The 21,799-nt window shown below is 27.4% G+C and overlaps 1 protein-coding gene across 1 annotated transcript; it reads right to left on the reverse strand.

Moving 5' to 3' along the window:
* Positions 1 to 4,526: 4,526 nt before the first annotated feature.
* On the reverse strand, positions 4,527 to 5,387 carry LOC136087099 (uncharacterized). Its single transcript, XM_065809605.1, has one exon. It carries the CDS (start codon positions 5,385 to 5,387, stop codon positions 4,527 to 4,529), a length of 861 nt encoding a protein of 286 aa, XP_065665677.1.
* Positions 5,388 to 21,799: the final 16,412 nt, after the last annotated feature.

Raw genomic sequence — 21,799 nt, forward strand, 5'->3', positions numbered from 1 at the left:
AACAACAACTTATCATATTTTTAAAATCAGAATAAAATTAACACAAATGATTACTTTTTAAGAGCCAAAACTTATAATTACTTGTGGATCGATACCATCTATCACAAGTATGATGTTTTACAGTAAGAAGAGTCGCCATGGACTTTTATTTCAAATGGCATACTATTATTTTAAAAAAATAACTTCACGTTATTTTTTTTAAATAATAGTAAGCCGACAGAGTAGAGTGACCAAAGGTACAACGTGGTCAAAGGTACAACAGGTTTCCCTACTAAACAATATGAGCTTTAAAAAAATCAATTCATAACTTATGAATTGATTTTTTTAAAGTTTATATTGTTCAGTGTTTCTTTTATATACTATAAATATGTAGCACTATGACATAAGAAAAGGGTCTTAATGCATTGTAAATAAATAAAACAATTTACTAATAAGTCAAGTCAAGAAAATTACAAAAAGCTAAAACTATGGAACGAAAAGATTTACATCAATGAAGATTTTAGGGAACGAACAACCATCATTCGTAAGCAATTATTTATTAAAGCCAAAGAAATACGTTCGTCAGGTAATTTTGCCAAAGTGGTATATAATAAATTAATCACCAAGTCTTTCAAAAAGACTATCTGATTATCAAAAAAAAAAAAAAAAAAATTAAAATTTTAAGTTTTATGTATACGAGTATATATGTATGTATTATGTACACATTTATGTGTGCATACATATATACTGATGCATATAAAAACTTTTGAATATTTTCGAAATAACAAAAACATACAAAATGGATTCAACTTATCAGAATGATTTTGAAAAAATATCGAGTTTATTTCAAACCAATACTTTTAATTTAGACTATGAATCTGATCCAGATATTAATTATTTTAATGAGATTAATGTATCAAAATTCGAATGCTCTTATTTTTATCTAGATAAAATTAAAAGCATGTTAAAAAATGATAATCGTGATTATTTTAATGTAATCCACCTTAATATCAGAAGTTTAAAAAAGAATTTTGATAGCTTTTTAAATATGATTTGTCAAACGGAATATTTTTTTAATGTTATTTGTTTAACCGAAACTTGGTGTACAGAAGAAGATTTTAAATCAAACTCTAATCTCCATCTTACATTAATACAGTGTTTCTAGAGCGTAATAATAAGCGTGGAGTAGGAGTTCTTTTTTACATAAAAGAAAACATTGGGTATAATATTAGAAGCGAAATGAGTGTTTCTGATGAAAATATTGAGATTTTAACGGTTGAAATATTAAACAAAAAATATAAAAATATTTTACTAAGCTGCTGCTATCGGCCACCAACTGGAAGAACTGAGTACCTAAGCAATTATCTTGTTCATAATATAATAGAAAAAGCTAGTCATGAAAAGAAAAAAAATTATATACTAGGGGATTCAACCAAGACTGTCTCCAGTACAATGAAAAACAAAACATTACAAAGTTTTATAACCATTTATTTGAAACGGGAACAGTACCTATTATAAATAAACCCACTAGAATTACAGAGTTCTCATCCTCCTTAATTGACAACGTTCTTACCAATGACTGTTTCAATATAACGCTCAAAAAAGGTATTGTAAAAACTGATGTTTCGGATCATTTTCCAATTTTTTTCTGCTTAGGCGCTGACCTCAAAACAAATACGCACGGAAAAGTAACAATAAAAAAACGTATTTATAACAACAATAACCTAAATTTATTTAAACAGCAACTTTTACATCAAGACTGGAGCTATATAAACTTTAATGAGGATATAAACATCATCTATAAATCTTTTTTTAATATATTTTATAAAATCTACGAAGCAAATTTTCCGTTACGAGAAATTATTCTTAACGCCAAAGACATTTTTTGTCCTTGGATAACTAAAGGAATAAAAAAATCCTCAAAAATAAAACAAAAACTCTATGTTAAATATCTTAAAAATAAATCAGACAAACATAAAAATAACTACACAGCTTATAAAAATCTATTTGAAAAACTCCGCAAAAAAGCCAAACAAATTTACTACTCTGACTTGCTTATGAAACACAAACATAATTCAAGGCGGGTTTGGCAAATAATGAAAGAAATTACTGGCAAACATAAAACAAGCACAAATTCGATGCCGAATGCTATAAAAGTAGAAAATAAATTAGTTACCGATTCAAGTGAAATCGCTGCCGAATTTAATAAGTTTTTTTCAACAATAGGAAATAACCTATCAAATAAGATTTCTTATGTAGGCAACAACTCTGCTGACGAATTTATATCGTCACCAAATTCAACTATAAATTTTTCAAATCTAAGTTATTATGAATTTGAAATAGCATTTAAATCATTAAAAAGGAATAAAGCAATTGGGCCTGTTGATATAAATGAAAATATTATAATTAGCTCTATTAATGTGATCAAAGATATCCTCTACAAAGTCTTTGAAGCATCTATTACTCAAGGATAACAAAGTATACATATTATACATAAATGATCTTTACAAATTGGTTCAAAAGCTACCTAAGTAATCGCAAACAATTTGTTTATAATAAAGAATCCTCATCGCAAATAATAACGAATATAACATGTGGTGTCCCCCAAGGGTCCATACTTGGGACACTGTTATTTTTATTATACATATTATACATAAATGATCTTTACAAAACTTCAAACTTAACGACCATAAATTTTGCGGATGATACGAATTTATTTCAGTCGCACGAAGACATAGATATACTTTTTAGTAAAATGAATAATGAACTAAAAAGAATATCATATTGGTTTAGAAAAAATAAATTATCTTTGAATACAGATAAAACAAAATTTTTACTTTTTTACCCAACCTCTAAAAAAAAAAGAATCCAAAATATCTTGCCTGATTTATTAATTGACAATACAATCATAAAAAGAGAAAAAGTTGTAAAATTCTTAGGAGTCATGAAAACTTATCTTGGCATCAACAAATTGATAATATTTCCATGAAAGTTGCTAAAAGCATTGGAATTCTATATAAAGCTAGATATATACTAAATAAACAACAACTAACTCAACTATACTATTCATTTATTTATTGCCATGTAAACTATGCTAATATTATATGGGAAAGCGCTCACAAAACCAAACTTAAATCTCTCTATAGGCATCAGAAGCACGCAGCTCGCATAATTAATTTTGCAAATCGTTTTTCAAGCTCAACACCACTTCTTATAGAAATGAAAGTTTTAAATATATACGAACTAAATATTTTTAATATTTTATGTTTTATGTTTAAATGTAAAGAAAATGTATCTCCTAGTGTATTTACAAATCTCTATAATTTGAAACCCAAAAACAAATATGAACTTCGTTGTAGTAAAGCTATTCAAGAGCCATTTTGCAAAACAAAAATTAACCAGTTTTGTATTTCGTATCGTGGTCCATTTCTCTGGAATAAAATAGTATTACCTAACTTTGATTTTTCTTTCAAGTGGTCTTTTCCTTCCTTTAGAAAGAAATTTAAAAAAAATAATATTTTCAACACAAAATATATTCATCTATTTTTAGTATTTCAAGTTTATATGATTTAATACATTATTTTTGTTTACTGTATGAAGAATATAATTTATACAAAATATATTGAATACTTTATATTATAATATTCAATATTGAGAATGTTATATACCTATATTATAAAATATTATGTTAAACTTGCTTAACATCTGAATAGTATTATAACGCATATGTAATTTTTTAATGTACGACTTTTTTATATATATAGATTGTAAAGGGCTTCATGATAAGATCATGTGATCTTCTGGAAGTCCTACCAGTAATATATTCTTTGTAAATTTACCTTGTTCATATATATATTAAAAAAGAAACTTCTTTTTATGGATTAACTTCTATTTGTTAAAAATATATTTATTTTTACAATATTTCGAGGGAATATAGAAAACCGTTATAAAAAAATAATATTATACAAAACCGTCTAAATTTACGAAACAATGTTCTTTGTAAGAGCTTCTTTTTGAGAGTTTTTTAAAAGAGTTTTTTGTGACGTATACAATTTCATCCATTGTCGCGAATGGTACTTTCGTTGTGTTGTATTTCCAACGCTTCCCTAACTTTCCTATTAAAACTATTTATTTCTATTTTTAAGGTATTGCGATCATTCCAGTGGAAATTTCCTTGGCAAATTTTGGAATGTTCAGCTACAGCTGAATTTTTCCCTTGTTTGCACTTGTTTGATGCTGGCATATCCGAAACAATATCTTCAGTCCAGTTTCACATACATAACATTTGCCACAAGAGCACTCTAATTTGTAAACACCGGGATATGAATTAACTGGTAGTGTAGGTTTATTTTTAGAACTAAGTAGACTTTGAAGATTTTTTGAGACTTAAACACTGGTGCGTATCCTGCTTTTTTAAAAACTCTTCGTAACTTAGGACTGATTCCAGGGATGTAAAGACACAATTCTTTTTGGAGACATTAGGAAATTTTAATTTTTCGTGAGGTCTTTTTGTTGTTAGCACTTTCTTTCGCAGACTTATCTAGTTTTTACAGACTTTTCCTCGTATGGCCGTTTTCTACAAATACATCAATAAAAAACGACAACTCATCATCAATGTTATTTATTGTGCATAAACGTAATGCTCTATGGATGAAACCAATAAAGACACCATTGATAACTTTAGGGTGAGTTCGGTTCATGGCATGAATTCGGTTTAATTTGAATGTTTGTGATTGCATTTTTGCGATGTATTTTAAAACGATATGTACCGGTTTTATTGTTGGTAACTGAAACATAAGATAGCTTAATGTATTAGTTAAGTCGGCAGATTCCCTTGTGTATTGAATACTTTTGTGTTGTTTGTTAAGTAGATCTAAAAACTTTTGCGCATCTTCTTCTACTTGGAACATTGAATGAGTATCATCGACATCTCTTTTGAATAATTTCACATGGATGTTGTTGTTAAGCTCCAGTGAAAGAGCATTACTTTCATGATATTGTAAAAAACACTCAGCAACTACCACCATAAGAGCTAACCCTATTGGTCCGGAGTTTTCGAGCTCATGAATGTCATTTTCATATAAAAAATAGCAATGAGAAAGACAAAGTTTTAAAAGTAACCTGATCTCTTCAAAAGTTAATTTAGATATAAAGCTCTGGTTGTTTCTTAATCTTTCAACTAGTATAATGATTGCTTCTTTAATCGGGACCGAAGGGTACAAATTAACAACATCAAAAGAGACCTGAACCTCATTCTTATCAATTTCCCATAATTTTGCTGTATCCACAAACTGTTGGGAATTTTTTAAACGCGTTTCATTTAAATTTAGAGTGGGTTGTACAATATTGAATAAATATTTAGAGATGCTATATGTAAGTGTACCAACGGTGCTTACATTTAACCTCATTGGTTAATTTTTTTCAGGCTTATAAGTTTTAGCTCTTATGGGCTAAGCCCAAATATATATATATATATATATATATATATATATATATATATATATATATATATATATATATATATATATATATATATATATATATATATAAAATAAACCAGCGGGGTCTAGACCACTTAAATAATTTTTAAAAGAATATTTTTTTTTATAAGAAACCTATTGTAAAATATATAGAATGACTTTATTTCTATAGCATTTATTTTCTTGAGATAAACTATAAATCTTCGAAAACCTTACATTTCTCAATACTGCATTTTATTGCAAAAAATGAAGTATTTATTGTAATACATGTGAAGTTTTTACATATCACAATTCGATTGTCAAATCGAATAATGTTATTATCAACTTTTTTTTCGAACTATTATCAGCATTCTATTATTAAAACTAATTAAAGGGCCTCCCCCCTCTTCCCCTCCTTCCCCAATATCAAAATTGTGGTTACGGCTCTGATATATATATATATATATATATATATATATATATATATATATATATATATATATATATATATATATATATATATATATATATATATATATATGTATATATATATATATATATATATATATATATATATATATATATATATATATATATATATATATATATATATATATATATATACCGTAAAATCGTCTAAGCTCGGTCACTTAAGATTTGAACATTCATTTATCGCGCATAAATAAAGAAATTTCAATTTTTTTTCCTGAATTATACAGACAATTATATTGATAATTGATATTGTATAAATAAAAAATTTAAAAATAAAAACTAGAACTCAATAATTAATTTTAAATGAGAACATCTACTTTGACCGAACTTCTAATACCATCTCATAAGTTCGGTCGCTATATTAATCCTAATAACGTATCATGTCAAAAATAATGAAAAATAGTTATGAAATGTTGTTTTATTGTTTAATGGTAATATAATATCAGGTAATACCAATAATCAAGGATGGGCGTCGTCCCGGGCTCTTATAAAAAGTCTTTTGGGGCGCCAAAGAAAACAATAAGGAGCACATAAAAAAGGTCTTTTTAAGTATAAAAAGTATTATTTTTAATTTTTATTATAATTAGTCAACTATTTTATGACTTTATCCTTTATCACTTTTTTTTTTCAGGTGCCCCAAGATGTCCTTACGGTCTTATCGCAGAGCGCCCTGGACTTTCGCTAACCATTGGTTAATAAAATTAAAAAGATATTTTTCAATTAAGTTAAAAACATATTTTCAATTAACATAAAAAATGCTAATTTGCTTTAAATAAGCTTTGTATGTTTATTGGCAGTTCTTGCACATATCGTCGACCAAAGTAGAACAGCAAAATCCTCACAACCAATCGTTTCAGGATTTGCAACGCATTCATAATTGTTGTTAAGCTGTAATTTCATTCCAAAAAAAATGTCATTAGCTTGACATTTTTTTTAATTCAAAGAACCATCAGATTCACAGTGTTGACATATGGAAGTTACTTTAGGTTCTAATATAGTTGGATTTTTATTACCTCCACTCGTTAGCGTTTCCGTTATTTAATTGTAGGTTTGTTAAACAAACCAGCTTCCTTTGCCAAACGTTTTTGAGTCGTAATTGAATTAGCTGGGTTTTTTTTCACGAAAAACCTTTCTAGCTTGTATTTCCTTTTTCTTATTTTGTGCCAGGATTTGCTTATTTGAAAGTTCTATCAAATCTTCTTCAGAAGTCATAGTATAACTTTTCATAAGGCGCATTTTATTACTAGAAACATTTAGCTTTGACTCTGATACAGAAGCTTTGGACATGCCAGCATGTAAAGCATTTAAATGCTCACAAGCAATTGTGGAGCATGTTAAAGGAGGTCTTTTTTTAATGAGCTCGAAGAAGTTTGTGTACTTGAAGTTCTATGCTGTGTTTGGTATAGGCAGTGTTGGTAAAATTTAAATGCTTTGCGCAAAATGAAGATGTAAAACCTAACTTTTCATTAGTTATTTTTTCTCGACACATACGAAAAATACCTGTTACTTTGAAACCGGAACGCACATTGTCGCTGGAGAAGCTTTCGTCAATAGCTGTTTGAGCAACCCAGGGTAGCTTGATTTCGTGAGATTTTTGAAACTGTTTTGAATAAAATTTTTGTTTAGGATTCTGAGCCATTTACTTTTTTTTAAATCATCTAGCAAAAGCAGGTCCTTCCATCCAGCTAGATTGCGTGACACCATAGGTAACATCGTTTTGCCCGTCTTGAGTTAGAAACAGAGTCAAATTTTTCACAAATCAGCATTTAAATTAAATAAGCTTTTAAATTAAATTAAATAAGCTTTATTATTATATAAGCTTATTATGGTTTAAATTAAATAAGCTTTCTCTTAACATTGAAAAAACAAAATGGTCTCTTTTTCATCCATACTACAAAAAACATCTTCTACCAAGTGAACTGCCTGCTCCTTTTATAGATGACATTCAAATTAAAAGAGTAACGGCTACAAATTTTTTAGGGGTTTTTATTGATGAAAATCTGACATGGAAAAAATACATTGAAAACTTATCCTCTAAAATTTCCAAAAGTATAGGAATACTATTTAAAATAAGAAGCATGCTAAATAAACATACTTTAATTCAGCTTTACCACTCTTTTATTCATTGCCATCTAAACTATGCTAATGCGGCTTGGGGTAGTGTAAGTAAAACTAAATTAGAACCACTTTATCGCCAACAGAAACATGTTGCACGACTTATTAATTTTAAACATCGATTTTATCATGCTAAGCCTCTTTTAAACGAAATGAATATTCTTAATATATATCAACTTAATATTTTTAATGTATTGTGTTTTATGTTTAAATGTAAGTCTCGCACATCTCCAATTTCTTTTCACAATTTATATTCTTTAAAAGTTAAAAATAAATACAATTTGCGTAATGAAAATTTTATTCTTCAACCAGTTTTCAAAACTAATTTTGGTAAATTTTGTATTTCATTTAGAGGAGCATTTTTATGGAACAAAATAGTGTTAAAACTTTTTGATTTCTCTCATGAATGGAACTTTTTCTTATTTAAAAGAAAATTGAAAGAAATTATTTTCTCAGTTGAAAACATTCTGATATATTTTTAAGTTTGTTTTGTTTTTTATTAATACTCTTAGGAAATATTTTATCGTAATTTATATATACGAAATCTTTTATCTTAACTTATATATATATATATATATATATATATATATATATATATATATATATATATATATATATATATATATATATATATGTATATATATATATATATATATATATATATATATATATGATATATATATATATATATATATATATATATATATATATATATATATATATATATATATATATATATATATATATATATATGTATATATATATATATATATATATATATATATATATATATATATATATATATATATATATATATACGTATATATGTATGTGTATTTGTGCGTATTATTTGTATGTGTATATATATATATTGATGTGTAAGTATATTTATTTACATGTTTATATGTTTAAATATGTATAAATAATTATATTAGTATTTATGTGTGAATATTTGTCTATGAATTATTAAAGGATTATTTATTATTTAAAATCTGTTTAGACGGTTCTCGATGACAAGATCTTATGATCTTCTGCGAGTATCCGCGTTCTTGTTGTAACGTTAACAAAATTGTAATTCTGACTATACGTATTTTATTCATTCTTATATTGTAAAACTTATTTTGAATAAATAAAAAGAAAAAAAAAAAAAAAAAAAAAAAAAAAAATTTCACAACAATCCTGCAGTTTGTCTCCTTTGCTGTTTATCCAAGAATGTCCGCAGTTAGAGTATTTCAAAATATCACTAATTTTCCTTAAAAAAAGTAGTTTATATTCAAAAATTAATTTATTTTTGAAACTACAATTAATTTGGTGGTTCTTAAGAACACTAAAATTAAACTTGATCATTTATGTTAAAACTTTGCTTGTTTTAGATTTTAATAGTACGCCTTTTTTCGACCTATTGTTTTGCTAAAGAATTATTTTAGCAGGTTGCAAATAAATACTATAACTTTTTTTTAATTCATATATATGAAGTAACAAGAAATATTCTTCGAGAAAAAAAAGTTTGAATAATTTAAGTTTTGCATGCATTTTTAATATTTTTTTCTTAAATGACCGAAGTTACTTGGTGACCGAACTTAGGCGATTTTATGGTATGTATATATATATTATAATATTTTCAAAAATAAATATGCTGAATCCAAAATTTTTGCGAATAAACAATTTTCAGAGATTCCTACTCATGATCCACTTAGATATTTAGACACCCGAAATTTTTTGTTAAAAACACAGACGTTTTAAAAAAGTAGCAAAAGTGTTTATTAGGGTTATGACTTTTTTTCAACCCTGTGCTCCTGTACCGTAGTTTGATGAAGTTTTACCTAAAAAGCTCGAAATGAACTAATTTTTGCATATCTTTTGAAAAAAGTTCAGTCCGCTATCGAAAAGTCGGTTTTGACATAAGTAATGCATCGGTTTTGACACTATCCCAGCTAGCACACTTACGTTGGGCCAACGTATGTAAAACCATCGTAAACGTCGGCTGTTTTTTCCAATGCAAAACCAACGTTGATCCAATGTCATTTGTTTAATGATGAAATTAATACCGATGGAACTAAAAACAGCTAGCTCATTTACATTGGTTCAACGTATGTAAAAACATCGCAAAAAACTGATTGTTTTTACGATGTAAACCCAACGTTGATCCAATGTTATTAAACCGACGTTGATTTAATGTGTATAAAACAACGCTGAATTAATGTATGTAAAAACATCGCAAAAAGTTGATTTTTTTTACGATCTAAACCCAACGTTGATCCAATGTTATTCACTCGTCGTTGATTTGATGTATATACATACATTGGAACAACGTTGGATTTTATACAGTGGATTAACGTTACGTTTGCATAGAGAAAAGGCGGATATACAAATATACATTTGTATAATTTATGAGAATTATTTTTCATTTAGATAATTCAGTTCATCATGGAAATATATTTGCTTATATATTTTTCTCTTTTTTATGTAATGAAATATCAAGCCACAAGCAAAACAAACATAAATAATGTGTGTTTAATCAGATGCATTTAATAAGTATAATTAATTATATGTAATAAAAATTGTTAACTCAGCATCAAAATGAAAAATCGGTTTTGACATAAGTACTACTATGTAATACATAGTAGTACTTATGTCAAAATCGATTTTTCAATGGCGGGGTGAACGTTTTTCAAAAGATATGCAAAAAATAGTCCATTTCGTATTTTTTAGGCAAAAGTTCATCAAACTACGTTACAGGAGCATGGGGTTGAAAAAAAGTCATAACCCTAGTGTTCATATTATCAAGACCAATCGGTAATATGAGCGCGTTAAATTAGTTCAAAAAAATAACATTAGTAAAAGTAAGAAAATACTGACAATTAGAACTAATTTTTAGAACTTAATGATTTGTTATTAATAAAACTTATCATTAAAAGATCAAATTTTGAACCACTTCTTATTGAACTAAAACTACTATGTTTTCCGCGAAAAATAAATAGTTCGTTATTTTTTCAATTTTATCAACTCAAATCGCATTTTAATTAGAAGATAGATTTAATTAGAAGCTAATTACTGCAAATAAATTTACGCTAATTGTACTGATTCCTGTTATCACGACATAAAGTCGACTCAAAAAATACAAAGCAATTTTAAATTCACTGCTTACATCTAAGAAATCTTTAAGTATGCTTATATTACCCTAATCTACCTTATATATATATCAATATATTGTTATATATATCAATATATATATAATAATATATTGATATATATAATATATATATATATATATATATATATATATATATATATATATCAATATATTATTATATATATCAATATATTATTATATATATCAATATATTATTATATATATATATATTATTATATATATCAATATATTATTATATATATCAATATATTATTATATATATTAATATATATACAGAGCCGGCCGGAGGGTGTTGCAAGCGGTGCTGTCACACAAGGCCTCGCGATTCCGAAAGCCTCGCGCTTCGAAAGGTCCATTGCATTTTGACTTAAAATCAGGCATAACAAAGTTGGCTTATTTTTTCAATTTATGTGAAAAACATGTATATTATTAACAAAGTAACAAAAATATTTAAAAAACGCATGCACACTATACATATTTTTTGAACCATATTGTGTATTTCATATACAATAGAATAAAAGAAAATCTTATATTTTTGATTAAAAAACAAGCTTTCTGACATTCCTCTAAAAGTGTTCTAATTTTATAATTTATGATAAAAATGTTCAATTTTTATATTTTTCGATTAAAAATAATCTGAATTATAAATAAATAAAAAAACGTTTTATTTTTATAGTTTACGATTAAAGAAAAACGTTCTATTTTTTAAACGTTTTAAAATTTTGTAAAAATTTAAAAAAATCTTATGGTGTTGTTCTTTACAATAGCCAAAATGGTTTTTAGAAAGTTCCAAAAATGACTTCTAGGGAAAGAAATGCTGGACGAAAGTACACGTGTGGCTACGATAAATTGAAAAAAGAAAAGAAAAAGAAAAGACGCTGCGGCAAAATAAAGAGTCTAGCAAAAATTTTAAAATCAGAAAAGGTGCAAAAAAATAATAATAATTATCATATACCTAGTACAATCCTTAATGATGGTTAAAGCATGGATACGACAGTTCAACAAAAGGAAAATGTTAATGAAGCAGTGGGAAACGTAAACATAGAAGACTTCTCATCGATATCAAATAAACAAGATGAATCAGTGAAAAGTTTCTAGCTTCAAAACAATCAAGATATAGACGAAGATGATATAACTAGTATTATTATCAATGATCCCGGCACTTGGCCTGAAAATATATGTGTTAAAATTAGAATGACAATCATACAAAATGGCGAAATACAAGTGAAAAATTATGATTTCCGAAAGATTATAATAATAGGAGTTTTTCTGAATGCTATTATTTAAGAAAATTAACAAATAGGAAACAACACAAACGAAAGTGGTTATTATGTTCCAAAACTAAGGACTCCACATTCTGTTATGCATGTAAATTATTCCCATCAAATACCACTGCTCTCTGCTTAAATGGATTAAATGGTTGGGCACATTTAAATTTGCGATTGCAAAGTCACGAATGATCAGAACACCATTTACAAGCCATGTACAAGTTGTTACAGTTGGAAAATAATTTTATACTTGCGAAAACTATTGACACAGAACATGAAAAAATAATGAAAAATGAAAAATTGCGCTTTAAATGTGTTTGTGAACGAATAGTTGCGTGTATTCTATATTTATCAGAGCATAATTTGGCGTTAAGAGTGATGTTTTTTTGGCGTTAAGTAGTGATGTTTTTTTATATCCCGCATAACGGTAATTTCTTGGGTCTCATTTAATTACTTGGAAAATTTGGCCCAATAATGAAACAGCATCTGGATTGTTGCGTTGAATCAGCACCGCGTTTCTATTTATCTCATAGAATACAAGATGAGCTGATTTGTAATTTAGCTGAAAAAGTTAAAAATGAAATAATAAAAAGAAGTTAAGCAAGCCAAGTATTTCACAATTTTATTCGCTCCAGATTTAAGCCATAAAGAACAACTATCTGTTGTTTTATGATATCTTCATGTAGATAACTTTGAAGATGTGAGTATAAAAGAACAATTTATTTGTTTTGAACCAGTAAACGACTCAACTGGAAAAAGATTATCTATGAAAATAGAAAGCATATTAAAAAATGAGAAACTAGATTTAGGAAACTGTAGAGGACAGGATTACGATAATGGTCCTAACATGAAAGGTATATATAAAGGTGTGCAAACATTTATTTTGCAAAAAAGTTCATAAGCAATATATATGCCCTGCGGAAATCATAATTTAAATTAAGTTCTTGGAGATATTGCAGAATCATCAACCTTAGCAATTTCATTTTTTAGCGCTTTACAAAGGCTGTATATCATTTTTACATATTATGTGCAACGCTGGGATATTGAAAGTTTATGTCAAGCAACTTTCTCGAAAACTATTGTCAGTAACAAGATGGGAATGCCGTCTGGAAAGCGTGAAATCTGTATGATATCAAGTTCCACAATTTTCTCTAGCTTTAAAACACTTGAGCATACCAGAGATAAGAGTAAGATAAGATCGGGAAGCGATCGTTAATATACTTTGTGGTTTTGAATTTATATTAAGTGTGGTAGTTTGGTATGCTATATTGAATGAAGTAAATATCATAAGCAAAATTTTAAAACATTCCAATTTGGATATCAGCATAGCGAATACACATTTAAAAGGACTTTTAGAATTTTATGAAAAATACCGTGAAACGGGATTCTACTCTTCCATAATAATAGCTAAGGAAAATGATGAAGAAGTACAAGTGACGCCTGAATTTAAGATTCAAAAAACAAATTTTTCATCGAGTGAAGAATATTTTAGAATGGAATATTTTGTTGTTGTTGATAATGCGATTAATTCCTTCACGAAAAGATTTAAATCTTATAAAGAACATGAAACATTGTATGGTTTTTTATATAGTTTGGATAATATTTAAAACATGAGTGAATATGAACTTTTAAAATATTGTAAAGATTTATATATGACATTGCAAGATGATATTGATGTGATTGATTTGTGTAATGAAATCAAAATCTATCGTCGAGTTTTGTCTTCCAACTTCAGAATATTACAAATACTGCAGTATTTGTTAAAAAATAATCTATTTGAGTTATATCCAAGTTTCGTTACTGCGCTTAAAATTATACTAACTTTACCAATTACAGTCGCTTCAGCAGAGAGATCTATTTCAAGATTAAAGTTAATAAAAAGTATCTACCATAAGCCAAGAAAGATTTACTTCATTAGCAATTTTGTCTATAGAATCAGAAAGAGAAAAATATACTTTAATAAAGTTAAATTAAATATATCTATATTTTTTCAATATAATTCTATTTTTTGTTATTTGATTTATTAAAGAAAATTTTGATGAATAAAATGTTAGTTTATTTATTTATAATATTTTTAGTGACTTATTATTATACTATTTTCAGAGCCATTGTTCAACGTGTACTAAAATATAGTCCACACGCAAATAATATGTGTAAAAAATCATATATGTGTACATATATGTACTATAATAGTATTAAGGCCTCGCAAGGTTATCCTGGACTGGGCCCCGCATTTGTATATATATATATATATATATATATATATATATATATATATATATATATATATATATATATATATATATATATATATATATATATATATATATATATATATATATATATATATATATATATATATATATATATATATATATATATATATATATATACAAATGCGGGGCCCAGTGCAGGATAACCTTGCGAGGCCTTAATATTATATAAAATTAGAATTCTGAACGTGGTTTAAGATGTTTTTACAATCCCTTTACCAAATCTTTATCACTCAAATATACAAATACAAACAAAAAATTTAATATTTAAAAAATAACAGTGCTATCTTTCAAACTTGATATTTTTTTGGCGCTTTAGGCAAATTCCTTTTTCTTCCTATTTGATAAACAAGGATCGTTTTGGGAGTTTTTTTTACACTTTTTTGATATTTTAAATGATAAAGTGTGTCAATAAAAGAACTTTGCTCTTTTCCATCTATTATTTAGAGTATAATGTTTTGTTTATCAGTAATTTGAACTATTTCAAGTCTTATAAATATTAAAATGAATTAATATCTTTCTTTTCAAATTTGGTTATTTTTCGTTGTGGTAAATTTATTAGTTTCTTAGGACACACACTTCATTGGTCGGAAAAAGATAGTGAATGATGGTTGCAGATTATTGCAATCATTATTTATAATATTTTAGTCGTCATTATAATATTTAGTCGTCACCCAAACTCAACAATAAAACTACAAACAGTAGCTTATTAGTAGCATTGGAGTTTGTAAACCTCTGTGAGTGAAGTTTCCATCAAATCCCCATTTTCTAACAAATGTGAATGATGTAGAAAAAGAGACATTTTCAAGAACTTTGCATTTGTCAATGCTCAGTGGGCAAATATAATTTTTTTTCGGACAAAAGTAATAACTTTTAAAATGTTTTGCAGAAACTCCATAATTACCATATTTAGTATTCGGACTAAAAACTTAGTGTATTCGGACTAAAAATCTAGTGACACTATTGGATTGTTTACTTGGTTGCTAAAGACACCTAAACTGCTTAAAAACGGTGCATTTTGCAAAGTTATTAGGCACAAGAGACTTTTCTTATAACAAAGTTTTTTTATGTATAGAAATGATTATACACTAAAAATTTATTAAATTTTACTGTTGCTATACAAGTTCTATAGGTCTTAGAAGCCTGTTATTCTTTTTTTCTTAAAAAAAAAATACAAAAGCTTTTGATAACAATCTTAATTACTAAGGGTTTCATCGCAACACTTTATTAAGTTTTTTTTTAGCTATGCAGCGCTCATCTCTTTAGAGACCGAATAAAAATGCTTTTATACAACTAGAGTTAGAGAATACATTCTAAAGTGTCGATTGAATTAGGAATACACATTTGTAAAAAATCCTGAAAATCTCAAAAGTCATCTTAATAAACCCATGGCCTACTTAAATACACGGCCTTCTATTCTGCTTAAACCGGAAAAAAATAGAAGGCCAGTTAAAAAAACGCATATTTTGTCGGATGGACGATCTTTCTCAAAATATTTTAATTATTGAGCTATAAATTTCAAGTAAGTAAATCTGGCACAGGATAAAAAATTTTGCGTTGACTTAATCGAAGTATATACTATACTTAACTAAACTTTGTAAAATTTTAGGCTTTTTTTTAGGTTTCTTTTTAGTAATAAATAGTAATCATGATTAATAAATGTCTTTATTGTAAAAAACACAACATTTATTAACCTTCATAATTATATATTACTTAAATGATTAATAAGAAGATTATCAAGAAATAAGAATACACAAATTCTCGAAAGTAAGCTTTAAAAGTATTTAAAATTTTTTTACACAAACTGTTTAAAAATATGAAACAAAAGATTCTTATTTTTTTCTCTGTCTTTTTTTAAAGGCATTAATGTTATCTGAAACAATGGAATCACTGACTCTCTTTCTGATGTTATTAAAATAAATATTTGAAATAATAGTGTGTATAATTTCCTTTCCACAATTTTGGTGATTTAAACATAAAAATGGTTGGTAACTTTCTCCATTGCCAAGAACTAACTTTGCTGCTTTACGGTGTTGCATTTGAGATTGATAAATAACATCAAATACATGATCTAACATAGCAAAACTATCACAGACATATTCTAAAAGGGCTAGTGATGGAGTTGTTAGCCCACCTCTGGACAATTTATTTAAATAACTATAGTCATTCGACTCCTGTTGACAATGTTGACTACAAAGCAACTTGCAACATATTTTAAACTTCTTAATCAGTTTTTTGGCAATAAAACCAGCAATATAAGTAGCAACTTCACGCGAACCATCTGATAAAATCACACAATCATAATCTCTTTCTTTCATCTGATCCATCAAGGATCTAGCATTTGTGTATCTTGAACATCATTAATATCATTTTCAAATATTTTAATTCCTTCCTTTATTAGACTTTTTATTTGGATTATCTTCTCACTATAGATAACATCTTTCAAACTGACAAGAAACCTGCCACCACTCATTTGGTGGTATTGTCCAAATCTTCTTTCTAACGGATCACTTTGAAAATGAGCAGTCAATATAAATTTATAATTATCTTCCAATAGATCATCTATTAAAGAAGCTTGACATAATAAAGTTCTTTGTAGTGCTGATGATGTTTGAGGAGATAATGTATATTTCTCAAAATTTGGAACTTTGGTGTTTTTCTATTTATTTAACCATTCAGCGAAAGCTCGAAAAAACTCAGGTTTTTTATCATTAATAATAGCAGCATTTCCAAGACAGTTATTAGAAAACTGATTTTTCGAACTTGTAATTGTCCACCATTTATTAAAAAGAGTTAGGAAAGATGCAATATCTAAATGGTTGGGAAAATATGATTTTATTGCTGCTGCTGTAGTTTCATGGAAGATACCTAAAGCAACAGTGACATTTTGCTTGTAGTTTCCAGGATGGAAAACTTTGCTATTTATTTTTGGTGCTTTTTTTAAACTTGCATCCAACAGGCTGTCATTTTCTAATAAATCATGAAATATTTTCCATGATATTTCTCCTGGTTGAACGTGAATTTCATCTTTAAAAGCTTAAAAATGAAATTCTGGAAAAATAAACTTTTTTTTATTTAGTAAGTTGTTTCAAATGTTTTTAATCAGATGCACTATGTCAAAGAATAGGTAAATTTTTTGTGATTGTACATTAATAAACAAATCATCTGGTTTTTTACCATATGCATCAAGCAATTTTGTAAAAGAGGAAACATTTGAAGCATGATTGTCACAAACAACACCTTGAACATTAAAACTATATTTTATTAAAGATTGAATCAAGCTGAGAGTTTCAGTTTTCAACCAATCACTGTTTAATTTTATAATTGGAATTGCTTTGATGACACAAGAGGTATTTTCTTTTAAACCAACTACCATAAAAGAAACAATGCTTCTATAACATTCATTTTTTTCACTAATCCCAATTACATCTCCACCAGAATATTCTGCACATTTTTGCAAATACATTTCATCAAAAATTATTATAAGATCATTTGATAAGCTTCCATTTTCATGTAACAATTTCAAAACTTTCATAGAATTAATTTCACCTGCTTTAAACTTGCCTAACAGTGATATAGATGTAAGAGGGAATTCCTTCAGCAGTAAATGATAAGTTTGCAATGATGTGTAATGCAACATCAAGACAAATTGAAGCATATTTGAAGAATAAATTTGATTTTTTTTTATTTGGTGACTTTTATGTTCTTCAAGAATGGAAGACAACTTTTCTTCTTCGATGCTAAAATGTGAATCAAAGTTTTCCAGCATACTCTTTCTTTTTAACATACATTGACTGGTTACTCTGAGCCAAGGTGGCTAAGAAACTGGAAGATTTTTGTAAAAAAGTTTGACATGAAGATCTTTGTCAATACGAATACATTCAGCAACTTCAGGTATGTGTAGTTCATTTTGAATAATTTTATGGAACACGACACAATCATCGAATTAGGAAAATGAATATCCTGTTGGTGAATCAGCAACTGTAAGAGAATTAAGATCTTCAATAATATCATTTGATAAAAACTTCTGATGTTCATCTTCTTGAAAAATTCTTTTAGTTGGTGATTTTCTTGGTATAAACATAGCTAGCCATTCCAGACGATTTTTTTATAATCTAAAAAAACATATATAATTTATATCATCGTATAGAGCTTGACCTGACTTAAAAAATGAGGGGTCATACGACCTTTGAAGTTAAGCGGATCCAAAGTTATTGAATTTTTTGTAGTGCAAAAATTGATGATTTTTTGACGAAAGGTATAGGGCTTAAGTATGGAAAATTTGCAGTGTTATGGCACCGAAAAAGAGAGTATTTTTGGATCATATTGACTTTTGAATAACTTTTGAACCGTTATTACATTCGACTTGAAATTTTCCATAATGATTCAACAACTATAAGAAAAGAAAATACAAAAAAAAATTTTTTAAATTCTGTCGGGATTGCCCAGAACTGTCTATTTTACAGACTGAGGGTTTTTACTTATTTACTTAGTTTTGGTGTCATATTAACTCTTGAATAACTCTTGAACCGTTATTACATTTGACTTGAAATTTTCCATGTTGATTCACCAACTATAAGAAAATAAAATACCAAAATATTTTTATTTAACTCAGTCGGGATAGTCCAGATTTGTCTATTTTACAGACTGTGGGTTTTAACTTATTTACTTAGTTTTGGTGTCATATTAACTTTAGAATAACTTTTAAACCATTATTACATTTGACTTTAAATTTTCAATAGTGATCCAACAGCTATAAGAAAATAAAATACCCCAAAATTTTTTTGTTCAACTGACGAGATTTACCAGAATCATCTATTTTACAGACTGAGGGTTTTCACTTATTTACTTAGTTTTAGAAAATAAAATTTGGGGTTATATTATAATAACACTATACAAATGTGCATAAAGGAACCATGGAATCCAAATAGTACATCATTTTGAAATCATTGTATAATTTACAGACCGGTCAGTAAATTACTGCAAAAGGGCTACACAAACCAACTGGGCATACCGACTTTGAATATATTTGATATTTTTCAACCGTTATTAAATTTGATTCGAAATTTTTCATAATGGTCCCATTTTTATTCATCTGACGAGATTAACCAGAATCATCTATTTTACAGACTGATGGTTTTCACTTATTTACTTAGTTTTGGAAAATAAAATTTGGGGTTTTATTATAATTACACCATACAAATATGCATAAAGGAATCATGGAATCCAAATCATACATCATTTTGAAATTATTGTATAATTTACAGACCGGTCAGTAAATTACTACAAAAGGGCATTAAAATCTGTCGAAATTATTCAGAATAACCTATTTAACAAACAGAAGTTTCTTCAATAAAGTTAAAATTTAATTTTTAATGAAAATAACTTACAGCAAACGAACTTTCTGAAATTTGGAGTACTTACAACTGCAATAGGCAGGTATAACAGCAGAAATTATATCTAAAAATGTAAAAATATTATTATTAGAAACACAGATACACAATAACGTGTTAAAAATATTTTGTTAATTCATTTTAGAAATATATAAATTAAAAACATTTAAAACTAAATAAGTATAAAATAAGAAACTTACTCTTTAAGATTGCTTATGTGAACCTATGAAAACGCCTAAGATAAAAAAAAATGAAAATAACATAGAAAAATGTTTTTATTCTAAAACTTATTTCTTGGCTTTTAGTGAATGATTGGAAGTAGCAAGTTTCAGTAACGAAACAAACTAATAATCATTTTTAACAATAGACACCATCGAGAAGGTAAGCCAAGTTGTCTATCAACACAAAACATCACAACAATAACATCACAATCACAAAACACACAGACCCTGTGGCACGACAACATACTTACCAGTATGTTGTCATGGCTGCAGAGGTCCAACAGAAATCAAATATACATATAAAGAATTGTGGGTGCGCAAACACTGCTCCAGATGACCAAACAGATTACAAACATAAAGACATTAAATTGAATAATAATAATAGCAAATATAAATGCAATAAATTGAAGTTGAATTGACATTGCGTCAAAAACAATATTAACAACATTTTTGTTTTTTTCGAATTTCGCCCTCCACATAACCATCAGCCTTTCCCTCTATCACAACACATTTCATCCTCCACTCTTTGACTAACTCGATATCGTATTTATCCTCAAATCCGTCATATAGTATCTCAAACTCGCATTCATCATCAAATTCATTGTCATCTAAAACACTTACTACGAGCCCTGAATACCATACATCCTTTCCACCTTCATCTACCATTTTATGTTTAATTCTTTTTCCTAAAAACTTTGGAACCCCTCCCTTTGATGTGCCTGCTCTTATTATTTTTCTAGTTTCCATTAATAATCTAGTGTCACCCTCTAATCTGACCTTTTTTTTTAATGTTAACAACATTTCTTGTCTTTCATTATTCTGTCTGATGACTGAACATTTTATTGTATTTGCTCGTTGTTCTGGAGCATCTTTTAAAAACTTAAAAATTGATAGCAGGTTTGTTTTTAACGCCTCTATACCAAATTTTTTGTAATTTTCACCTTTTACCTTTTCTCCTAACTGTAGCCACTTTTCTGGAAATTTTTGCTGTAGTACTTTTTTTCGAAATTTAATTTGTCTTTGCAACTTCATTACAATTTCATTTTCAGTACCTAAGATTTGCTCAAAATCCTCTTTACACAAAATTAAACCACCATCCTTCCCAATTTCTGTTGTCAAAAACTCTTTTTCTTCGCTTGCCTTTTGCTCCTTTATTTCCTTTTCTAAGTTGCGCTTGTCCATCTCATCGATTTTGTACTGCAATATATTTGCTTTTTTTTCTCTGTACTTTCTGATATATCCTTTTCTATTTCGCCTTGCTAGTAAAACTAGCCTTGCCAATTCTTCCTGGGATTTCCCATATATCCAATCAGCTGTTTTGTTATTGTTAAACATGATGACACCAGCTGCAGCTACTGTTGTCATGTTAGGTTTCATTTTTAACCTGCGGTCATAAGAAGCAAAGTCACGTTCAGACACAATGTTAGTACGCGGACAGTTTTGAG

The sequence above is a fragment of the Hydra vulgaris genome, chromosome 11, assembly GCF_038396675.1.
Source record: "Hydra vulgaris chromosome 11, alternate assembly HydraT2T_AEP".
In the NCBI taxonomy this organism is placed as follows: domain Eukaryota; kingdom Metazoa; phylum Cnidaria; class Hydrozoa; order Anthoathecata; family Hydridae; genus Hydra; species Hydra vulgaris.

Bases quoted from the DNA above. Each gene is read 5' to 3' on its own strand.
- LOC136087099 (XM_065809605.1), bottom strand. From the start codon at position 5,387: ATGAGGTTAAATGTAAGCACCGTTGGTACACTTACATATAGCATCTCT.